Source organism: Mya arenaria, chromosome 6, assembly GCF_026914265.1.
Source record: "Mya arenaria isolate MELC-2E11 chromosome 6, ASM2691426v1".
Lineage (NCBI taxonomy): Eukaryota > Metazoa > Mollusca > Bivalvia > Myida > Myidae > Mya > Mya arenaria.
Window position 1 is genome coordinate 38,091,160 of NC_069127.1, and position 24,171 is coordinate 38,115,330.

Below are 24,171 nucleotides of genomic sequence, written 5' to 3' on the forward strand. Positions count from 1 at the left end.
ATTAAATAACAAAGAGTTTGCTACGTTACCAATGAATACAACCTAAACGAATTCAAACGTTTGTGAAGTTTTCACAGGGTTTTTTAGTACTGTATTTTTTTTCGAACGTTGCCCTTCCTGGTAATCGATGATTTAGAATATCTGGTTATTTACCTCATGCTATATATTCGTATATAACAACTCGAACGTTATATTATTAAAAGAGACACTTGTTCCAAACACAATACAGAAACTATGTTCTATAAAGACAACCTTTAGAGCGACAACTGAAATCTCATCAGCAACGAGGTATTAACTGTGTTTGATTGTTCTTCTTCCCATTATCGATAGTTCTCACTATTACTTTTGGATTCGACATACTTTTCAGCTTTTAGTTATAAAAACTGCGTTTAATTCGCTTCGAACAAGGTATTAAGTAAGGCATTGCACATTTCATTTCCAGTCCTTGTACTGTCATTAGTTAGCATTAAGTACTGGTGACTAATATTCATGTGTACGTAATATGTATTACCGTTAATACAATCTACTAGCCTAGTATAGTTTAATATGAAAGTATCAGTAATGTATCAGTATTGAAACTTGCATTTTATTTGCTTTGAATAAGGTATTGAATAATGTGTTGATCGATGAACATAGTTCTAGTATTTATATGAAAAACTACAAAAAACAAGTTCAGTAGCCGAATGTTTGAACATAAACCCCATTTAATGGAATAGGGTGAACGCCAAAGACAAAGAACTCAAAAAAACAAACAATCACACATCAGAAACATGGAACAACAGCACAAAAGGTATGTGAAAAACTACAGAAACAAGCTCAATAGCCAAACAATTAAACATAAACCCCGTTAAATGGCACTGGGTAAAGGCCACAAATAACACCGTACGTTAAACCGTATAAAATAGGTGTGTTTATAAAGGATTGTTAGGTATCGCTTTTGAACGGTCAATAAAATGTAAATTCACTGGGTTTTTTTAACAAGTCTGTGTTGTGTGCACAAGCTGACGCTTATCCCACCCATCCCCAAAAAAGTAAACGGCACATCTGATCAAAATATGCATTTACTGAAGGAAACTTAATAATAAAACAAATAATAATAAACTAATAGATTATACCCAAGGACGTCTACGATTAGGGATCAGACCCTATTTGCAGACGAAGGAATACAATTCAGAGTACATTATGCAAACACTTTTGAAATATATGATGACAATACACACAGCCTGCTTTAGCAAATTTAGGTCTAATGTGTAATCATAGAGTTTCATAATTAAAAGCATTATCTTACTAGAGCTGGGAACAAACAAAGTAAGCATTTTTTCAAATAAAAAACAACATATTTTTGCTAAAATCTTCTTCCAAATTCAAAGTATAATTTTGAAAAAAGTACGCCACGCATATTAAACTTTATATTTCTTATGGGGAATTCATCATTTAAAACAGAAAGGCAAGTACTCTTCAAAGTTAAGCCGATATAATACTTAAACCCCTTTTAGTAAGTATAAAGCATTGGTATCATAAGTCAAAACACATATAAAAGAACAATATTTCGTCAGGAAAACGGACATTATAAAATAGTTGCAAATTACGGACATGTAATTTCAATATTGTATGTGTACAGACGGGCTTAAATGACCAAAGAAATGATGGAAATGTTGATATCTGACATAATACGTTAGTTTGAGGGCATTTCAGCAACCTAAAACCACAGGGATGAGCGTACCGAAACGTTGAAACTTGTTCACTCAATGTAGGACAATTAAAATAATAGTGAACAGCATAGCTTGGGCTAACACATGGCCAGGACGTTATGTACTTGTGCATGATACATGCTTATTAATTAGTGTTTTCATTTGTGTATGGGCAATGTACAATCAAGGTGTTTGGTGTTACAAAAAATAAATATGCAAATATATGTAACTTAAGCGCTTAACTAATGTGTTTGTTCAACCGGCTAGAAAGTAATACCTTTAAATATTGTACACTTTTCTTGAATGAACTGCCTTTCAGCAAATGCATTTTTTTTTCAGATGAACGCCACATCTTTGGATATGTTCGTATCACGGATTATCGCATCCCAATATAAATGTAAATAGAAGATTGTTTATCTTGTTAGTGTTTGTATTGTATCAGCAGTCCCCGTAAAACAACATGTCAGCAAGTGTTTATTTATGATATGTTAAATGCTGTGTTTTAAAATAGTTAAAAGATGTACCACGCGGATGACCTTCAATAAACCACGTTGCTTAACCTCATATTTATGTTATATTCCACCTGAAGTGAGGTAGTTAACCTGTGGTGTTCAAAGGGAATGTTGCAGACATAAATGGGAATACTTTATACGCATAACTTGAGTGTAATGGTTCCAGTTTATTAGTAGGCAGGTACCAAGATTATAAGTATCTTCCATCATGGCCGAGAGTGTAAGATAGGTTAAATCCGACCCGAGCGTAGGGTGTTTTGCGGAAACGAGGTTTACCGAACCTATCTTACACGAGCGGCTATGGTAGATGCTTTTTCTCCCATCTCAGTTAAATAAAATTAAGTAAAAATGTATTTTTTGCTGGAACTCTTTTGTGCTTAGTGAAAATAATTGCGTATGGATATGTGATAATTCGTGGTTGTCATGGATATGCGCGCAGAGGTTCAGATTAAGTTAATAGTCAAATCGGTCTTTAATTAGATCTAAGGAGAGTGAAGCATTATTTCTTGAATGGTTCGTGAAAAATGTTTTATTGTGACATTTGATGCGAGAAATAATTAATTGGCGTTCTAAATATTGCCACAAGACAAGGTTTCCATGATGCTACAGATGACAGTCTTCAACAAGGGAGGTAATTACAATGTGGTGACCAATAAAAAGGAGTTCCATACGGGCATTTTATCTTCGCCAGTAGGCAAGATAAGAATTTCTTGCATGGTTAAATCAATGGATCTACTAATCTGAGGTGGGAGAAATATAGGGTTAGATTGAATGTGACACTCGGTATACCTTTTTGGTAAACGCGAACTAATAACAGTTTAATTAGCTCGGTGTTTGAGACTATTGTTTGACTCTCATTGATATTGATACTGATATACAATCAATGACGACTTAATATATTCAAGAATCTGTACTTAAAGTCGGATAAATGATAATAAGAAGCATTAGCTCAATGAGCTAATTTTTAGCAAAACAAACATACAAAACATAACAAAACATAACATGGAACTGGTAAAATTTAAATAAATCATGAAGTTTTAAATAGGTTTCATATTTGAAAAAGTTTAAAAAACCGTTTCTAATTTATGCACACAAGTACAAAAAGTGAGATGACTTTAAACATTGTATGCAATGATAAGATTAACTTTTTCCCACTTGTACGGCAGGTCAACACGCTAGGTGACAATCCACTGAAAAATAGTTATATTTTAAAGTCTATAAACTGATTCTCATAGTATAAGCTTTAAAAAGCAATGTTGTTTGTTGCAGTATGTACATTTGAACTACAGCATGGTATAGTTTTGTAGTTGGTAAAAAGAGTGTACATTCATATATTCTTCTACTTTAGCTTGCTAGACAAAACCGCTTTGGAAAGTATTGCTTAGAGGCTCTATTATCATATTATTTAATAACTACTTGGTTGTACACTATAAGAAACAGTACCATACAAAGACATGGCTACTTCTATGACTGGGTGAATCCCTAACTACAGTTTTACCAAAATCTCTGCCTGCAATAGTCCTGACAATATCATCACTTACCAACGTGTACAAATGATTATTCAATATACCAAATCGTAGCACCTTAATGCACCAGTCAATAGTCACCACGCACCCCCACAGGTCCGGGGAATAGCGGGGAATTTGACACTCGACGACAAACTGCTGGTAATATCCCCGCTAAATGCCCCCGCACACCGGGCTCTTTGAAACTGATTTATTTCCAGATTGGGAGAAATACAGGATGTGGCGCCATCTTCTTTAAACATATCGCGTGATCTCGTTAAACTCGGAAAACTACTTGGCTAAAAAGCATACAAAACTCGTTAAAGGAACCAATAATTCCCGGCACAACGCCACGGTCGTTTACCCGCTATTTTTGGCGCAAAAAAAAACCCATTGCATTCACTTGGCACTGCTGGGCAAACGGGTAGGTAGTAACACGGCCCATTTCCTCCGCTTTTCCCGTTATACCCCCGAACCTGGCGCCGTGGTTACAAATGACTCGTGCATGAAAACAAGTTGCCAAGACATCACTAATAGTTGTGTATGTTCGAAAGGTGTTAATGATATAAGGGTTTAAAAGAAAAACAACATACTTGTTTGCTTTCATATCCTAAATTCCAGCTGGAATCATTTCTGCTATTTGAATTCCAGGTTTTGTTGAGTTGGTGTTAGCCATCGCATTGAAAAAAACCCACTCTTTTCTATAAAGACAAAGCAGATATTTAGATAGATATTTAGTAAAATACCTATTGATTCTCAATTCATTCTTATTTATTAAACATGAACAAGTATTTGCGCATTGATCTTTTACAAAACGGACCTGTGAAGGTGCGGATCCAGCTTCTACATTCTAGCCATTTTTGGTGGCACCATATTTCCATTGGAAGGTTTTTCCATACTTGACTTGCCTCAAAGTGGAAATAAGTTATATTAAGTTGTTATTAATAAATTCATATCTACACAGTTCTCATATCTGAAGATTTTTGTTCATGTCTTTAATGCTAAACTATTTTGAACATATTCTGGTTCGAATTCAAAAGCTGTAGAAGACTAGAGGCTCTAATGTTGATTTCATGTCACATTGTTGAGATGATAATCCACTATTGACGTTAATTACTTTTACGCGACTGATTTCATGTGAACCAAGTGTGATATACAGCCTTTCATCGTTATCCTCTTCATCTCATAAATTACAGTCATATAAGAGTCTTGCTGACGTCAAGTCAGTCATGCATTCAACCAGTTATGCTGTACTACTTTGATGTACTAGGCGGGTCGATGATTGAAATGTTAAAGCAGATAATGAAGTAAGTAAAACAAGTTAAAGTGACACAACATTTAACGATTGCATGCATCCATCAGACCGAAACTGATCATACCAGTTTGCTACTGACTAACCACATACTTTACAGCAAACCAGGTAGATGCTTTCTTTAACTATCAAATATTCTGAGCGGATGATATGAGTTATCCGAATGATTGTTCGTCATGATCTGCGCATAAATCCTACTGCTTCGTTTTTCCTATCCTGGATATGATTTGATACCGTTTAGCTTAAAACCTTATTTTAAAGAAACGTTCTTAATGCAATTATTGTAAATTGATAATAAATCAAAGTTTCTGTAAGCTTGCACCATGTGGCAATTGACAAGAAACGTTCAATTATTTGCATTGTTGTCCTTTTTAGGATGTCTTCCGCAAAATGAACTGCGGTATCTTGAGAAATCTTACCTGACATAACAGGTTAAAGGAATAAATGGGTGGGGTTACACAATGGAACGTATTGTGTTTCACAGTTTAAAATGTGAATTAAAAGAACATAGGTATTTCAAATTGCAAGGTTAATATGGATTTGAAAGCAAGCCGAAGAATCTTCAATACATGTTTGTATTTAAACAAGGGGTAAATGTTATTATATATACTTACTCAGAAAACTACTGAGACTCTGCCTTACCTTATAAACAACAAATAGTGAAAACGTCCCCAGCAAATATCGGGTTTCAACTAATTTTACACTTTCAATAAACTTGCCTCATACAACAATATTCATATAACCTAGTACTTAAAGGTTTATCAGTTCCTATACGGAACTATCTATTAGGATAACATAACAATTCCCATAACCAATTCTTAGTAAATGACAGGCACGCATCGATAATCGTTTGGGGCCACTTAAACTATTACTTTGAGTTCGATTGTTTATGCCTGTGAACAGAACAAAAAACGACTTGTCGGGGTAAACACTTTCAACATTTTAATTGCGTTATTATGTTGACAAGCAAAATTTAGTTAACATGCTTTTGTCAATATCAAAGGAAATATAAATTCACTTCACTAACATGCATCATTTCAGAAAACATGTTTCAAAACGCACTAGTGCGGAAAACTTGATATCCGCTATATTGTGAATACTGTAAAATCGATGCATATGTTGATCATATAATATAAATTGTACTTAAATGTGAACGGTATTGACTTGCTCAGTTAAACATTGTTACTTTTTTATACTGATAAATGATGGACAAGCACTGTTTTCACTACAGCTCGAAGGCAGTCATCAATAGATTATCAATAAATGGAAGACCCGTTCCATATAGTGCTACTTGTTCCGCATTTAAAGGGTGGGTTGATGGGAATGGTTTAGCAAAGACATTTTTGTCCGTAATCTAGTGTTTTGAAACACCCATGAACTGTTTTTCTATTGATGGTTTTATTTATTTTAACCATCATTTTTGTTTCTATTTCCACTCGTTTATTGCAAACTTTCTTCGGGATAATTGAAAACGCTCACAATAACGATGATCATCACAAAACATACGAGAGCAGTAATTCGAGGTCTCGACCAACGGCATATAAGTAACTTGTTGTATCGACGTCACGAACAATTAAATGGAACGAAACGTCGTTTTATTAGCATTATTTGTAGTGTATTAAGTCAGAGGAATTTTAGAGATACATGCAGCTGAACGTATACGCTCGTCTAAGGAAGCGCAATGAGTTCAAACTATTATTCAATATTAAAGGTAGTCTTCGGGATCCCTTGTCTTTGTAGTTGTCAATATATCAATGTAAAATAAGCGCCATGTAAATAAGTTCACCTCAAATATGAGATGTTCTACAGTAGGATATATTATATGCGATGAATTTAAACTACTTAGGTGCATTTCAAATCGTAGTTGAAAGAAGGAGTATTGAGACAGACGAATCATACACCCAAAATGCGCGTAAGTATATTTCTATTAACTTTTATATGTATTTGTTTTAAATATGATAAAATACAATGTCTTGCTTTTGTGCTTTTGTTGCGATTTTTGTTTTAATTTTCTATACCGATAGTATTACATCAAGATGTAAAACAATAGCTTTTAAAAATACATCTCGAACAACAAAGAGAATTATATCTTTGATTCATAAAATTTAAATTTGTTAATTATTACTCAAGATATCGATAAAGATTTAAATATTTGTTAACATGCATATTTGAATTGGTACATATGTTTTCCAAATCGTATAAGTTGAACTTTATAAATAAACATTCGAACGGATATTATTAAACGTACCAAAATATCCAAGTTTAATTACTCCAAACTGTACAACCCAATTTCAGGAATATGATTAAAGCCAGTAAACCTCACCAATGATATGTATTTGAAGTAGAATTTGTTAAATTTTGCCATTCCTTATGGATGTGTTTAAAGCCCAAGGATACATGTTCCAATATCAATTCGTAGTTAAACTTTAAACATCATTACATTATGGATATGTTTCAAACCTTTTGTCAGAATCGTGCTGCTGTGTTTCGTGTGGTCCTTCTACTTCATTGTACACGAGTTTTTGCGCAGGTACATCAAGGTAAGAACTTATATCCATGTATTATTTATCAACAAGTTGAGAACTCTATTACTAAGTAACATTTTGAAAATTTAATAAATAAAACACAATTCCAGAATTCTTTTAGTTGTGGAAATAATACAGTAGTTTGTTCTGAGCGTCTTTATATGTTAATAGACAATAATGATTATTAAATAAAAAGTATATAGAAAGGATATTTGTTTAGTGTAGGAGTGTAATTTATTTCAGCGCGTGGGCACCGAAAGATGTATTAAACGAGTGGAGTAGCCACGTGTAAAATATCTAGTTTTGGTGCCCATCAGTCCTGCTTCTGCCGTTTAAGTTTGACTTGAGAGCGGACTGAAATTTCAAAAAAATGAAAATAATTTGTTTACTGATATATCTTTATAAACCAACGAAAAGCTTATAAAAGAAATGTAAACCGTCGGGATGCTCGACATAATGTAAACTAAGGTTATACCAAATACAATCAATATAATCAGCGGTATCTTCGTGGTATGTTTTGGGTCCTCAAATAATAAAAACCAACAAAATATAAAAAAGCAATAAAACATTGCATTATTATTAAGCACAGCTGTACATGGTGTTTAACATCATTCTATCATATTATCAGACATATTGCTATTATGTTTATTTTTGCTTGTCTTTTTTTCTTAAGTGTATTTCCCCGATACGGTCTGCTGTACCCAAATGTGTACATACAAATTAATGAGACTCGTCGTTGCGTTTTATCTTGATAAAAAAACTTAAAAGATAATTAAGTTAAAGTTATAAGTAAATAAACGTAATTTTCTCATAAATGACAATTAAGCAGCTTATGGGAAAATTCACTTCTGTTTTTTTATCTGAGTTTTAATCGCAATATTAGTTTTGGTTTTTGAATGTTTTAAATTGCGCAATTAAATTTAAGAGGGTACTAGGACATTTTCATATCGCTTCATGGCTCATACAGATCTTTAGAAATTCAAACATTTCGTTACGCAAATGTGCTCGCCAGTCCATTAAGTACAAAGATACCGATGTCGAGATGACGTAGCAAAATCAATTTTATACCAATTCATCATCATCATCATCATCATCATCATCATCATCATCATCATCATCATCATCATCATCATCATCATCATCATCATCATCATCATCATTATCATCATCATCATCATCATCATCATCATCATCATCATCATCATCATCATCATCATCATCATCATCATCGGTACTTGTCTTGTTTCTTCCAGTTTCATACACGTGTCATAAGCCCATAAATGACGCAGATGAATTCATACTGGAGTTGCGATTGAAACCAAGTGGCGATACGGCTGTTACCGGTTTACAGTCTGCCGTAAAATACTATTATGTGTTAAGTAAGTGAGGCACATATTTTAATATATATTTGACATAATTATATGTCAAAAATGATGCCCAAATTTGAATACATACGAATGTCGTTTTTTAAATTTAGTAGTTTTTCTCCCTCAATTTATTAGCTTATCTGGGTATTTTAAAGAAAACAAAATTCATGTGTACTTGTAGTTTCTCTTTGATTGATGGTTAAGGCTTGGTAAATTGTTTTCCACAGTAAAAAGATATACTAATGATTTCAGAATGATTGTTTCGACATATCTCGTATCTTAATTTATCTGCACATTTGCGAGCATACAAATCGATAAAAATTAATGACGTGTCTCTTTCAGCTACTCCGAATTGTTCAGCAACATTAACTGATGGAACGTACGTGCTGAGCAAGTCCATAAATGTTGAAGATTCGGATTGTGGTGTAACAAAAGTTGTAAGTAAAATGTGTCGTTATATTAAATTATGTTGTCAACAGGAGCCATAATGTGAATGATGGGAATTAATAGTTTCAAGCATACTGAAACTGCAATAAGCCGAAAGTTGGTGTGGTTAATTATGTTGCACCTTCAATTACTGGCAATTAAATCTTTCAATTATACTGAGACTGCTGTAAACAAATGGTTGATGTCATTGGTTATGTTGCACCGTCAATTGCTGACAATGAGCAGTTTCAATTATACTGAGACAGCTGTAAGCAAATGGTTGATGTCATTGGTTATGTTGCACCTTCAATTACTGGCAATTAAATCTTTCAATTATACTGAGACTGCTGTAAGCAAACGGTTGATGTCGTTGGATATGTTGCACCGTCAATTGCTGACAATGAACAGTTTCAAGCATACCGAGACTACTGTAAGCCGATTGTTAAAGTCGTCGATTGTGTAGAACCTTCAATTGCTTACAATGAGCTGTTTCAAGCATACCGAGACTGCTGTAAGCCGATGATTGTTGTCATTGATTGTGTTGAACCTTCAATTGCTGACAATGAGCTGCTTCAAGCATACCGAGGGTGATGTAAGCCGATGATTGGTGTCATAAATTGTGTAGAATCTTCCATTGCTGACAATGAGCAGTTTCAATTATACTGAGACTGCTGTAAGCCTATGGTTGATGTCGTTGGTTATGTTGCACGGCCAATTGCTGGCAGTTTCAATTATATTACGACGGCTGTTAGCCGATGGTTGGCGTCGTTGTTTGCATTGCACCTTCAATTCCTGGCAATATACGTTTCAAGCATGCCCCGACGGCTGTAAACCGTTGGTCGGTAGCGTTGATTGTGGTGATTTATTTTGCTTGCAACGAGCAGGTTCACGCATACCGAGACTGCTGTAAGCCGATAGTTGGTGTCATTTATTGCGTAGAAACTCCAATAACTGGCAATGAGCAGTTTCAAGCATATCAAGACTCTTGTAAGTCGAAGGTTGGTATCGTTAATTGCGTAGAAACTCCAATTAATGACAATGAGCAGTTTCAAGCATACCATGACACTTGTAAACCGAAGGTTGCTATCGTTGTTTGTTTAGAAGCTCCAATTACTGGCAATGGACAGTTTCAAGCATAACAAGACTCTTTAAGCCGAAGGCCGGTATCGTTAATTGTATAGAGCCTTCAATTACTGGCAATGAGCAGTGTCAAGCAAACCGAGACTCTTGAACGCGAAGGTTGGTATCGTTGATTGTGTAGAGACTTCAGTTGCTGACAATGAGCTGTTTCAAGCATACCGAGAGTGATGTACGCCGATGATTGGTGTCATAAATTGTGTAAAACCTTCAATTGCCGACAATGGGCTGTTTAAAGCAAACCGAGAGTCATGTAAGCCGATGATTGGTGTCGTCGATCGTGTCGAACCTTCAATTGCTGACAATAAGCATATCAGTTTCAAGCATACCGAGAATGCCGTAAGCTGACAATGAGCTGTTTCAAGCATACAGCGACTGCTGTTAGCCGATGATTGGTGTAATTGATTGTGTTGAACCTTTAATTGCTGACAATGAGCTGTTTCAAACATACCGAGGGTGATGTAAGCCGATAATTGGTGTCATCAATTGTGTAGAACCTTCCATTGCTGACAATGAGCCGTTGGTTGGAAGTATACCGAGACTGATGTAAGCCGATGGTTGAAGTATTCGATTGTGTAGAACATACAATGACCTGTTTGAAGCATATCGAGAGTGATATAACCCGAAGATTGGTGTCGTTGATTGTGTAGAGTCTTCAATTGCTGACAATGAGCTGTTTCAAGAATACCGAGACTGCTGTTAGCCGATAATTGCTGTCGTTGATTGTATAAACCGTCAACTGCTTACAATGAGCATACCGAGTCTATTGTAAACCGATGGATTGGTATCGTTGATTGTGAAGAACCGTCAGTTGCTTACAATGAGCAGTTACAAGCATACAGAGACTGCTGTTACCCGAGTATTGGTGTCGTTGATTGTGTAGAATCTTCAATTGTTGAAAATGAGCTGTTTGAAGCATACCGAGACTTTCAATTAAACCGAGACTACTCTATACTCGTCATAATCTACTTCCCATTAATACATTATGCGTCGTACTTCTCTGAAACTTAAAGCAAAGATCTACATTATACCTGTCTTTTTTATTCTGGAATTATGTGTTTTTATTCTGCAAATACAGTTTCAAAACTTTCCTTTCTGCGCCCTTTTTTTAAAACTAGTCGCGTTTGAAGTCGCCGTTCAACGTGCTGGCTGTCTTTCATGTTAGATGTTAACTTTATTAAAGGTTCTCTTCAAAAACATAGCTTAATACGTTTAAAAAAATAATATTTGGATGTACATGTAGTTTGCACTTCCGAAGATTCTATTTATTCAACCGTGGGCAGTTTAATCATATTGTGACACTCAGAAATTCTAAGAAAATAAAATAAAAAAAATAAAAAAAATCGTATATAGCCGAATCAATTTGATTTACCTTTATTTTGACCATTGTGGAACCCACTGTGCCTTATCGGTCGTATTTACACTAGGTTTGTCCAATAGTTCGCAAGGATCGTAAGTCGACAATGCAGAAAATGGGCGCGGGTAGACCTAACGTTTCCTCAATCATTAGCTTTGTGTTACCCTTTTGGTTATGATATTTGGAAAATGTCACACATATTTTCTTTATGATTGATTTGCAACAACGGTATTATATAATATATGAACCCATTATATCTATCAAATATATCGTAAAATACCTTATTTTATCTTGTAGGATAGTACGGCCTCGATTTACAGCCTTTTATTTAAAGCTTTAGGGACAATTCAATATTACGAAGTCAACTGTGATACAACTAAACTTTTGGGAAGTGTGGCCAGCACATCGCAGTTCAAAACAACGTGAGTTTCTGTTACATTGATAGTAATTAATTGTAAACATTTTCCAACATTTTCATTCCCTTTGTACCCTGTATAAATACAATTTGGCGTTCATTTTGTATAACACGCAAGGTGGTATGATGTCATTGTTTATTTTAATATTGCGCTTCGATAGGATAAGCTCGACGTCATTTAACCAACGACATAAGACGTTACAATACCTATCGATTCTTTAAAACAAACGTATGTTGTAAGACTAAACACTCAATTGCTTCTCGTTTTCAATGGTAAATGTTTTGTTTAAATGTTATATATATATTATCAATGATAGGAAATGACCATTATGTTGTATGAACGCAGTAGGGCAGGCGGGCATATGATCAAGAAGTGTTCGTGTATAACTGCATTCAAACAGCATAAACGCAAGAACACATGCGATCAATCCTTAAACCCAACACATTGGAATGAAAATATACAAAATCAGAATATCTAAATAGAAATTTCGGCATAGCATGTTTCGGCTGTGTTGTTTCCATTGTTGATGTTTGTCATCGATTATTATGCTTTAAATAGGGATCATATTATTTCGTTTATTTAAGGTAACGTTGCATGTGTCCATTGCTGTTTTGATGAATGATCTGCAGAAGGTTTTGAAAATTGCAAAACTTTGTGTTCAAACTATTTCTGAGAGAAAGGCACCCGGTAATGAAAATGACTTATAAAAGGACTGTTTCATGCATTAAAAATGGCTAAGTGTGACACTATTACATTATGTGACCTGAGGACACACATACACAACTTAAAAAGGGTATTATTTAAGCTTAAACTTAGTGCGTTCTGAAAATTTGATTTGCTGGCTGATGTGTCATTGTATTTTCCAAACTTCAATTTGTGATCCGATGACACATACTGCTTATGGGATCGATCATTGTAATAATTAGTGTTGGGAATCGGAGAGAAAAACTACTATCGATAATCGGTCTCTGAAACCGATCTATGATTATGAATCGATTTCATTATTATTCAATTATCCTTGGTCATCAAATTTAAGGCATACAGATACAGTACATGCATCAGTTTTAAGCCCCGATTTTCCCTTACAATATTGTTTGTACATTTCTTTGTATAAATAGCATTAGTTTTCAGAACGCAACTATCTTTTAGTTTTTACCAGTAACTATTAATGTAACAGAACATGAGACCACAGGCTCTCATTTTTATCTTACATTTAGTATTGAATACAGGTGTAAAATAAACACAACGAAAAATGTCAATTTCTTTTTAGTAATCCGTCAGTAACAAGTACAACAAGCAGTTGAATATTCAGTATGGTAAACAAGAACATTCTCTATCAGAGAACTGAAACTAAATGTTAACAATGTAAGAAGTAAACGGTAACATGTTTTAATCAAAGCACTGAAAGTGCCGTATGCGGCAAGGTCTTGGTGTAAGGTTTTTTTTTTAAATGTTGATGTGAAAAGCCTGCATTATATACATATCATGAATTTTGGCTGATGTAAACGAGATCGACGATGCAGGATGCTAGCCTGTATTCTAAGTGTAAGAAGAGTCTTAATTAAATGATGATAAAAAGCCCAAACTATATCGAAATAAAATGTACACGTAAATATCAGTCTCTGTTAATTCATTGGAATTGCTTTGAAGTCTAAAAATAGCATGAATGACTCTCGAATTATGCTACATGCGCATATTGTCATACGGTTTTAGTTGATCATCAGGTTGCAGTACATATACTTTGTGTTGTATAACACTCTTGAAAACAATGTCAAAGTTGTCATAATAGCTTGGAAGTGTTCTTATTACAACCATATGAGGTGAATACCGCTAGTATGTCCAAAATGCTGCTGAAGGGATACATAGTCAAGTAGAACAGGGATTATTGTTTGTATATTTTTATTCAACAGTAAAAGAATGAACAGCATGTAATTCTAACAAAATAAAAGTAGTTTAAAAACGCAGATGCACGATGTAATGGTGGGGAACTGGACTGCACAACTTATAAAATGAGTTAATGATATCAGATTTTAATAAATGTAATGATTTCGAACATTTGCACTTGTTATGTATGATGTAGACTGTGAAAGCTTTTAAGGACTTCTGTGTGATCATTTTAGTTATAATAACCGTTGTGTTTACAACGAGAACTAACAAAAGTTTTACGGTTTATTACTAGGACTAGTACTCATTGAGAATTAAACTACAGTGATAACATGCAACATGTATTAAAACAGAGGCGTGGCTTATCAGCAACAGGTATCGCTAATGGCTAAAGTTAAATACACAGCAGTTCTCCCCTTTCAGATATGAAGTCATAACATCATATATATATATCAATAAAATATTTCGAAATTAGAAACTATTAATTAGCAACACTTCTCATGCGTCATTTAATTAAGAACATTAATTTACAATGCCTCTTGACGGGTACTCTTATTGTACACTAATCTTTTTGGCGGGTGTCTATCGCGTTGTGGATAACGACATTCTTCGATATGAGGCGGTTCATTATTCATTATAACATCTGGGGATAATTGCTCTGAATGTTGTGAAACGGGTATTGTATTGAAATACCCCTGACCGCGAGTTAAAGGCGTAGATCCTGTTAACTCTAGTATCTCAGTCTGAGCCTGTTTTTGTTCTATTTTGGTCGGCCGTAACTAATCAATGTGTCGTTTCCATCTGGAATTTCCAACAAGTACTTTATACATCAAGGGGCACTCCCTTGATTTCATAGTCCCTGTAATCCATTTCTCTTTCACGTTCGGCCTTTAATCGGGCGCAAGTACGTTTTTACCTAACTCAAGCTCCCTAAATGTTTGTTTTCCTGCTAATGGAAATTTGTTTGGCTTAAACACATTGCTGTGTGTCGGGCTTCATCAAATCGAGCCTAGTCTGAATTTTTCGACTGAAAAATAGTTTTGACGGTGTTTTGTTTGTAGTGGTATACACAGCTGTGCGGTATGATAATAGAAAATTAACGAGTTTTGGACCGAAATCGTCAGTTTTGGCAACTATAGCTCGCAGAGCAGTTTAAATGTAGCATTAAACCTTTGCACAAGACCAGTTGTAGATGTTTTTTTCCGGGGCAGTTTTGATATGAACTATGCTATTAGTTTGCATGAATTTCGCAAAACTATTAGAAATGAATTGTGGTCCATTGTCTGTAACGCATTGTTTCGGAAGACCATATCTTGAGAATATAATCCGCAATTCATTAATCGTGCGTTCGGCAGTAGTCAATTTCATTTTTATAACTCCCTCCCATTTCCTATGTGCATCGACCATAAACACTCGTTTTAAAAATGGGCCAGCAAAATCAACGTGTATTCGTTCCCAGCTGGAACTAGGCCATTCCCACGGATGCAGGTGAACATGTGCCGGCTGTCTTTGTTCCATCTGACACCCTATTACATCTTTTGACCAGAGATTAAATGTCACTATCAATACCGGGCCACCATATGTAGTTCCATCTGACACCCTATTACATCTTTTAACCAGAGATTAAATGTCACTATCAATACCGGGCCACCATATGTAGCTTCAAGCCAGTCCTTTCATGTTAACAATCCCATGAAACCCTGAATGAACTGTGTCTATACTTGGAATTACTACCCGGTTTCCCCACATCAAACAACCATGATGAATTGCAAGTTCATGCCTACGCGAGAAATAATATTTCAACAGAGGGTCATCAAGCTGTTCGTCCCAGCCTTTTTCTACATAAATGAATACACGCGATAATACACGCTCGCGCTGAGTTTCTCTGCGAATCTGCGAGCTTGTGACCGATAACTGATCAATTTGAGAGGTGTAATAGCATTGCCATAATTTTTGGCGGTGTGATGCGCCTACAATCTAAACACGCCATATACGTTCGTATGTCGCCTAGTATTCTTGTACTCGACATCGTAATGATATCCTGAAAAGTACAACGCATATCGTTGAGCACGTGCCGCGGCGGTAATCGTTATTTTTTACAAGAGTTAAAAATAGAACTTTGCGGCTGGTAATCTGTCACTAGAGTAAAATGTCTTCCATACAAGTACGTGAAAAAACGTTTTACTGCCCAGTAAATCCCTAACTCTTCTTTGTTTATTTGTACATACTTGCAATCCGTCTTTGAATATCATTAAATTAAACTACGTCGTTTTAAAGTTTATCTCAAAAGTGAGACATTTTAATAAGAAGTGCCATTTTATACAAACTGCCCGTTTACTCATTCAAACTGGTGTCTGTCATTTTGCAATCATTATAAAACAGCCGAATTCTTTATCTCATATTTAAAAGTTTGTAAACATTTTGAAAGGAAAATATGCATTCAAAAGTTCAAGAGAAGGTGTCGAAGCACGTACACAAATGTCTAATACACTGGGGGCACAGAGAATTGTGATGAAGTCCCGGATGGCACATACTGTAATGGACCCCAGAGACGGAATATATGTAGGTCGATGCATGTGTCACTAATAACATTAATCATTATTTTGTCAATCAGCGATTATCGTCGTACAATTATATAGACACAGATATCAGTTTTGCATTATCTAGATAATGGTTTTCAGTATATGCATTGGCTTTATGTCTGTGTTGTTTTGTTTGTTGTGTGTTGTTGTGTACTGTCTTTGTAGCCTTTATACAGAATCATCGTATGTTTATTTTTTATTTTATTTTTTATTTACTTATTTTTATTTATTTTTTCTATTTTATTTTGCTTTTTTTTTTTTTTTTTTTTTGGGGGGGGGAGAGGGGCTCAACAGCTTTTCTATGTAAATTTTATAATATTATTTGATACATTGTGCTTAAAACATTGATAGATGATCTGTTTTTCAAAGATATAGGCTATAATGAGTTTAGTTATAGGTTTAATTGATAACATTAACTGCCTTGTTTTCATTGTTTTCAAAACTTAAGGGATCCAAATGGATTGTGATACATATATTCCTATGAATTAGCCAATAATGAGATTTATTACTGATTTGTAAATCGTTGGTAATTGTCATCGTCATCATAACATACATAAACATCAGGTTTGTGCTGTCAATGTCAATCAAATATTGATATTAACATGCATTATCATGCAGATTTGTTGCCTCCGTCACTACCAGAACGGGCTGTACACCCAGCATAAAGAATGTGCCTTTCACCACAAAGGCAGGTTAGTGGTATTAAGAAATACATTGATCTCTTAGAGATCTTATATATTTGCATTTACAGTCTGTTGTCTGGGCACCGGTGTTATTGTACTGTCCTTTTTGATGGCAATTGTAGTATATGTCCGACAAATTAATGTTTGGTGTGCTTATGCTGTAGAAATGCACATAGACAAAGTCAATATATGTTTGATTAAACGGCTGTAGTTTTGTTGCTAAATCAACGCTAATTTCAGTATTATTAATCAGTATTAGGAATGTCAGGTTTTCAGTATATGATAGTCCATTGGAATAAAGAACGATGTTTGGTTTAAACAGTATTATAAAAACCGACAATCCAATATATAGAATGCAAACAACATTAAGGATAATCAAGCTAGTACAAGTGAAAATGCTAGCTAAATTAGATGAAAATTGTATACACGAAATGTATTGACAGAATTGAGAACAAAGCTTAAAGCTTTTAAAAGGTCTCGTTTCGGTCGTTGTTACACGCTGCTTTAAAACGTTGAATGGTTGGTTAAAACTATGTGTAATGAAGTGTTAAGTAGTTACAATTTTGGATAGTGTAACTTATTAGGAATCGTATTGCAAATTGTAATGAAGTATGCATACGAGAAAATAACTGATACTAGGCGTGTAACGGGACATGAAATAAAGCCAACAATGATATGGTGGATGGTGGTTTGTTATTATTACGTTGATGATGGGCTATAATATTGATAAATGTTTGGTAACATTCGGAGACGAGTTTGTTTGGTCATTTGCCTGTTTTGAGCCCCATGTCTGTTTCAGCTCCTGTGAATATCGGCTTGATAGTTGGTATAGTGGTTGGGGTGTTTGCAGCCTTGGTAGTGGTTGTCATCGTAGTGATCTTCTTTTGCCGAAGACACACGAGAAAGGCTCCACTTATGTAAGTTGCCACTGTTTTTTAGGTTCTGTGCTTTTGTATTTCCCGAAATATCATTATTATTATTATTATTATTATTTACCAAACTTATATAGTGCCCTTTTCATATACACGTTCAAAAGCGCTAATAAGAGTAATGAGGTAGTCTAAGTGTTGTCAATGGTTCTGTCGCCATATAATTAAAATGTCCGTTGTTCCAATAAAATGGTCTTAAGTTTGTGATAAACTTATTGTTTGAAAGATTTCTCTGAATTCAAAGGTTATTTACTTTATGAGTTTCCTTTTTTATAAATTCTGTACTGTACTAAGTATTTTGTTTATATTGAAAATATCTTAAACATTAATGCACTGACTTTTAATACGGCTAAGCCGTGTCCTGTCCGTCTGTCCGTCCTCCCATTCGTTTTGTTTCTTGATAAATTGCAAACAGATAAAGATAAACAATTTATCTGTATTTTTACAGTACTAATGGTACGCGCTCAATTGAACAAACTCAAGTTATGTCAGTTATGTTTCTATAATTGCCCGAGTCCGAGGAAGGACGAGTCCACTATTGCACGTGTCAAACATCTAATGGCATTTTTTACTGGTCCTTCCCCGACCGCTTCAAGCAATTAAAAATTTGCTTGATCACATAATATTTTTGCATCTTTTTAAGTATTGCAAATAAATATTCGATCCTTAAAGTGCTGATGAACATTTAATACAAAATGAAGTATCTCAAAGCAGATGTGCCTAATCTAAGAGCAACATAACCCTCAATGACCAATATTTGAATAATTATTCCGGTTGACTTATCACAATACTATCTGACCCATATTTTTAAATTGTCCCGGTTGACTTATCACATGTCTTAAAATGGTCCCTTGGTTCAAATATTCTATCATTCGGGGTTCTTTTCATATGTTGTGATAGCTCTAGTTTGTTTACAATGTGCTTTGGAAATAAAGCCTTAACTTTGAACAAATGTTGCGAAGTGTATCAATAAACTAAGCATGGCGGTGATTCAATTGATTATGTGTCGATTCAACCAACAGTACACGGTACGCACGCTCGTATTTAATTGCATGGGTAAATCTTCAGCCCTCCTGCCATAAGAAAACAGTTGGAAATATTCCATGTTTTGTTACTTTTAGTTGTGCAGTTCCTATCACAGTTGCGTTATTTCTTGTTTGTTTCAAGAACAGAGAACAGAGTATTGGGATCGAGAATAATACTGACTCGGTGATTAAAGAAACTATATTAATATTTATATAGATAGGAATAAAGAAAATTGTTCATTCATTATTAAATTAAGAGACAATTTGGTGGTATCTGCCTGGAAAAAAGTATGCTTAATTGGTCAAAGATCACATCATTCAAATTGAAGTGTATCAGTCAAAGCATGTTGTTTATCATAGCATAGGCAACAAAACATTGACACAGTGTCCTCATAAGACATATATATCATACTTTCTAGCATTAAGCAACGACATTAACGTTCATAATCACTTTTTGATGACTCTTCACGATATTCTTATACATCTATCAATTCTTTTTAGTTTTAAAGTTTACGTATTGCCATATTCAACGATAAATGTGTAGGTATTTCAAAGTATTGCTTTACAAATTGTTCTTCAATTCTTAAATGATTTAAAAATAAAATAAACAACATCTAATCACCAGTTATTTTTTCAGGTTTTGAATGAAGATGGCATTCGTTTAAACGTCTACGAAAATGTAACATCTGGTAACACCATTTGTATACAATTTTTAACACATCCGAATGACTTATGCATTTATCTTCAAATTGCTTTTACCTATGACTCATAATGTTTATTTACAGAAAAATATTAATATATTCATTTATTTTCAGAGTCAAATCAAATAACGTACCTGGTTAATTAGATCTAAAATGGCGGGTAGACTGAATGGCGGTCGGGAATCGTCTATTTTGACCATATATAACTAAAATGTTTAACTGGTACAAGTTACCAGTCAGATGGCAAATGCGAATATCACTGTTTGACCTTTGCTTTAATTTCGTTTTTTAGACGTCAAATTATTGTTTTCACAACAATTTCGTCTGAGGTGAACATTATCTATATAGCCATAGTCTGCAAGCCGATGCTATCTTATACATAAAATACCTTTGGCAAATATCTCGATTCGCTTCTTTCTTATACATCGAAGGATATTCAACAGCATTTAGACATTTTTATCGTTAAATAGTATTTTATAACTATAACCCTTTCATTGTAAAACTTAATTCAGACATAGTTTTAAACATTGCTAAGCCGAACTTTGTCAGATGGCTGTTTTTGAGAGCTAGCTGTGGTACTCCGGCTGGATTTGATCATTTCTATGATATAATTGTATCCGGTTGAGAACTTGAAAAAGCTTAATCAGTTTATAGAAGTGTACATTCTTAACATAATTTGATGTCAATGTAAATATGTATCATATATAATGTATGAGTAAAATCTGATTCCCTCGCGTTGATTCCTTATGTTGCGGGCGTATGCTACACCGCATCAGGGCTCTCAAATTCATATTTTGATATTTTATATCATGCTGATTAATTTTCCTTATCTTATAAAACAGGAAACAAAGGTATGCTTAAAACTCCTGGCCAAAAGTACACTACAGTGAACATCTCTGTAAGTGCATTTCAATACGGATTAACCATACACTGAACGGTTTCCGAATTTAGCTGATTATATTTAAAAGTTACATTTGACTTCAAAGGTAAATGAAACAAGTTATTTTTCAGGGCTATACGTCTGAACAGGATTATAAGCTTTGCTTTGATCCAAAGCCCGAAAACGTCAACAAATTTTGGACAATGGTTTTTGCTGAGGAAGTTGACACTATTGTTATGTTTGCTGGGAGTAAAACTCGAAATGTATTACCAACAATGTCAATTGCTGTTTGACAAATATAGAAAAAAATGTCCACAATGATGCGTTCAGATTCTTTTGGATCTTTATGTATAACTGAATGGGGGTTCTGCAATAGATTACAATTAAACGGCCATTTTCATAGTGCATTGTCATTTAGATTTACAATAGTGATTTGGCTGTAATGTTCCTCCCAATGATCCCTTTCCTGAACAGTATTGTGTCGAGTACATGAAGAACACAACCAACCGAAACACATAAATAAATGTTGAATGAATGTATTGTTCATTATTTCAGAAAGAATTACGGTATTGGCCAATTATTTTTAACGAACCAAAGAACTACAGACATGTAGATGTGGAAGTCACATATCTGAACACACACTCAGCTTATACTCATATGAAAATGAGCATCTCGAACGTAAGTAAAGTAGCATGATATTTTGTCTTCTGTTTATTAAGTTGTCATTTATATATACTAAAGCATCCTCTGATCTGTCATTCTATCTATAGACATTTTTAGTATTTACACCAAAAAACGAGATTCAAAACGATGATTTATCAGCAGTTATGTGTGTGGTACGTGAACAGCATCGACATGTTAATTTAAAAAATACGTACGTTTATCAGCAGTGTAACCAACGCTACATCAAATAACGATAAAATATGGATTTTCTAAAGAAGTTAACTTATTGTTACTTTCAGAGGGAAACGACCAGGAATATTAACCACATTCAATGCGTGCCAGTCTCCACGTTCAGTTCAGATGGATTCGTTGACCTTGTTAAATCTTTGAGATCGAACGTAAAGGCAGGACGAATTATCATACACTCTAGGTGAAACTTTAATAGAATGTTCATTTTATATGTTCGTCGTTATCATTAAAGGTTCTTATACTGAAGATAATCAACCATAAGATCTTCGATAAGTTTTACATTGAACAACAAATGCATCTTTATTTTATAGCGAAGGACTCGGATCAGCCGTTCCATTTGTTGTTTTGGATATGTGTTTGCAACAGCTTACAAATGGCTCTTTGACAGAGAAAGTTGACGTGTATGAAATGTTAGTGAATATTGTTAAGACCCGCAAAGACCTTTTGCCCTCACAGGTTAGTCTGAAGTATATGTAATAAGTACATACAAAACTAAATGATGACGTTCATCCTCTTACACATGACATAAATATAAGCAGGTGCAAGAAAAAAACCCATACAACAAACACGAAAAGTAAAATGGTAAATAGCCCCAAGTACACTCCAACAGTAACATATACACGCAAAATTGATCTTGTTTTTTACTCCAAATCCAAAGCGATTACCGTATCTAGGTAAGTATGTTGTTTTCAAAAAAAGAAACTCATATTAATGTAGCAAACGTTTATTCTGTCTTCCCGAACCGTATGCAGGAGTTGTCCCATTTTAATAAAACGATGCAAAATACCAGTACAAGTACTATTCCAAATAATCATGTTTAAACTGACTGGTACCAATCCCAAACGCACAACCAATAGTTGACACATAGCACTACAAGACGTCGAATACGAATTCAACTACAAAATATTATTTGTATTATGATGCTACGGCCATTGTAAAAACATTCCGCAATGTATTATCAATATTATGCAATTGATCATTCATTTCAGGAGTTGTTTATCCTAACACATGACTGCGGCAGACATCTTGGTAGTTGTGACTACGAACTACTTCGAAGTTCAGGTAACACGAGTATATTTGTTATATATAAAGTTGTTTTATTTTGTACATTTTTCCCTACTTAAGCTGTTAATTATTACGATATGTATATGTTAACTTTAAAGTATAATAATAACAAAAACCTATTCATATGCTGTACACATTTGTTTTCAGAAGAAATTGAAAGTGTTTACCAAACTCTAAAAGTGAATGACTGATGTACGCAAATCTGCTGGATTTATCCATAATCGGAGGATTTACAGCACAGTTATGCCTATTTATATAAGGCTTATCAACTATAAACTGAATGTGTGAAAATATATAATACTATTATAAATGTGTGTTCCACGGCTATTACGTCGTTGATTTTTGTGCATGAACAGTTGTCTATTTATGTAGTTTGTAACATTTAGAAAAAACAGTTTGCATTACTCGTATAACATGAAACGGGCATTTTCGTATTGCATTGGTATTCCAAATGAAAATGACTCATTTTGTATTACAATTCTGAAAATTCAATATAATTTCTAAACAGGGCTAAAAGAGAAAATTGAATCCGTATGTATGCCACTAGTGAATAAAATCATTGATTGTTTTCAAACATGGGTCAATACGGAATCAGAGTATTTTGATTGATTTGAACGTACGGGCTGGGGCAAGTATTCCTATGAAATGCGCAGTAGATGAGACAACTGCAGTGCATAGCTATGTCATCGATGAAAGAAAACCTATATTCTTATTGTTGTTATTAATTTTATATAATCTTGTGAAGGGCATGTTTATTGAAAAATGCAGGAGTACGAAAAGTGTTTCACGTGAACTTATGTATTGTTATTAATTATAAAAAAGGAATTATATGGAATAATAGCCATGCGATTTATATCAAACGTTTATGGTATATTTAGAGTAAAATTGTTACTTCGAAACATTTCAATGTAATTTGTAATCATATGTGTAAAGGTATTGTTTTGGGCGTTCGCTACAAAGAATGTTAAATCAATCGAAGGTGCCTTTAAAAAGATTAAGCTCATTAAGGAAAACAGGTATGAAAACCAATACTCTTACCAAAAAATCATTTTGAAGTCTACACATTTAACATGATGTATAGTCAGTTCCTACTGCATTTTATTTTCATTTTATTGTATACAGGTTTTGTGTTTTTATATTTATAATTGCACTTTGTATAAATACAGATTTTGGAATCTTTTTATGCAATGGTGTTCATTCAATCCTTTTAAATGATACCGCAGTAAGTCTGGTCTTAAATAATGATAGTAACGGATACATGA

General features: G+C 34.3%; 2 protein-coding genes and 1 long non-coding RNA gene across 3 annotated transcripts; all 3 read left to right on the forward strand.

Moving 5' to 3' along the window:
- Window positions 1–6,861: 6,861 nt before the first annotated feature.
- Window positions 6,862–9,929, forward strand: LOC128237769 (uncharacterized). The gene is made up of 5 exons (XM_052953355.1): window positions 6,862–6,932; window positions 7,491–7,560; window positions 8,799–8,924; window positions 9,255–9,349; window positions 9,693–9,929. The coding sequence occupies exons 1-5, from the start codon at window positions 6,927–6,929 to the stop codon at window positions 9,927–9,929; spliced, it is 534 nt and encodes a 177-aa protein (XP_052809315.1). The 5' UTR covers window positions 6,862–6,926.
- A 9,706-nt stretch (window positions 9,930–19,635) lies between these two features.
- On the forward strand, window positions 19,636–22,029 carry LOC128237770 (tyrosine-protein phosphatase non-receptor type 20-like). Its single transcript, XM_052953356.1, has 4 exons — window positions 19,636–20,950; window positions 21,064–21,195; window positions 21,488–21,610; window positions 21,895–22,029. The coding sequence occupies exons 1-4, from the start codon at window positions 20,906–20,908 to the stop codon at window positions 22,027–22,029; spliced, it is 435 nt and encodes a 144-aa protein (XP_052809316.1). The 5' UTR covers window positions 19,636–20,905.
- A 129-nt stretch (window positions 22,030–22,158) lies between these two features.
- LOC128236761 (uncharacterized) lies at window positions 22,159–23,162 on the forward strand. The gene is made up of 3 exons (XR_008261426.1): window positions 22,159–22,300; window positions 22,834–22,906; window positions 23,057–23,162. It is a non-coding gene; the product is annotated as an uncharacterized LOC128236761 (long non-coding RNA).
- Window positions 23,163–24,171: the final 1,009 nt, after the last annotated feature.

Excerpts from the sequence above, each read along its gene's own strand:
- LOC128237769 (XM_052953355.1), top strand. Across the intron at positions 7,561-8,798 it reads TTTTGCGCAGGTACATCAAG|TTTCATACACGTGTCATAAG; the intron begins GTAAGAACTTAT and ends TGTTTCTTCCAG. Across the intron at positions 8,925-9,254 it reads AAAATACTATTATGTGTTAA|CTACTCCGAATTGTTCAGCA; the intron begins GTAAGTGAGGCA and ends TGTCTCTTTCAG.
- LOC128237770 (XM_052953356.1), top strand. The coding sequence starts at position 20,906 with ATGCTTAAAACTCCTGGCCAAAAGTACACTACAGTGAACATCTCT. Across the intron at positions 20,951-21,063 it reads ACACTACAGTGAACATCTCT|GGCTATACGTCTGAACAGGA; the intron begins GTAAGTGCATTT and ends GTTATTTTTCAG. Across the intron at positions 21,196-21,487 it reads CTGGGAGTAAAACTCGAAAT|AAAGAATTACGGTATTGGCC; the intron begins GTATTACCAACA and ends TCATTATTTCAG.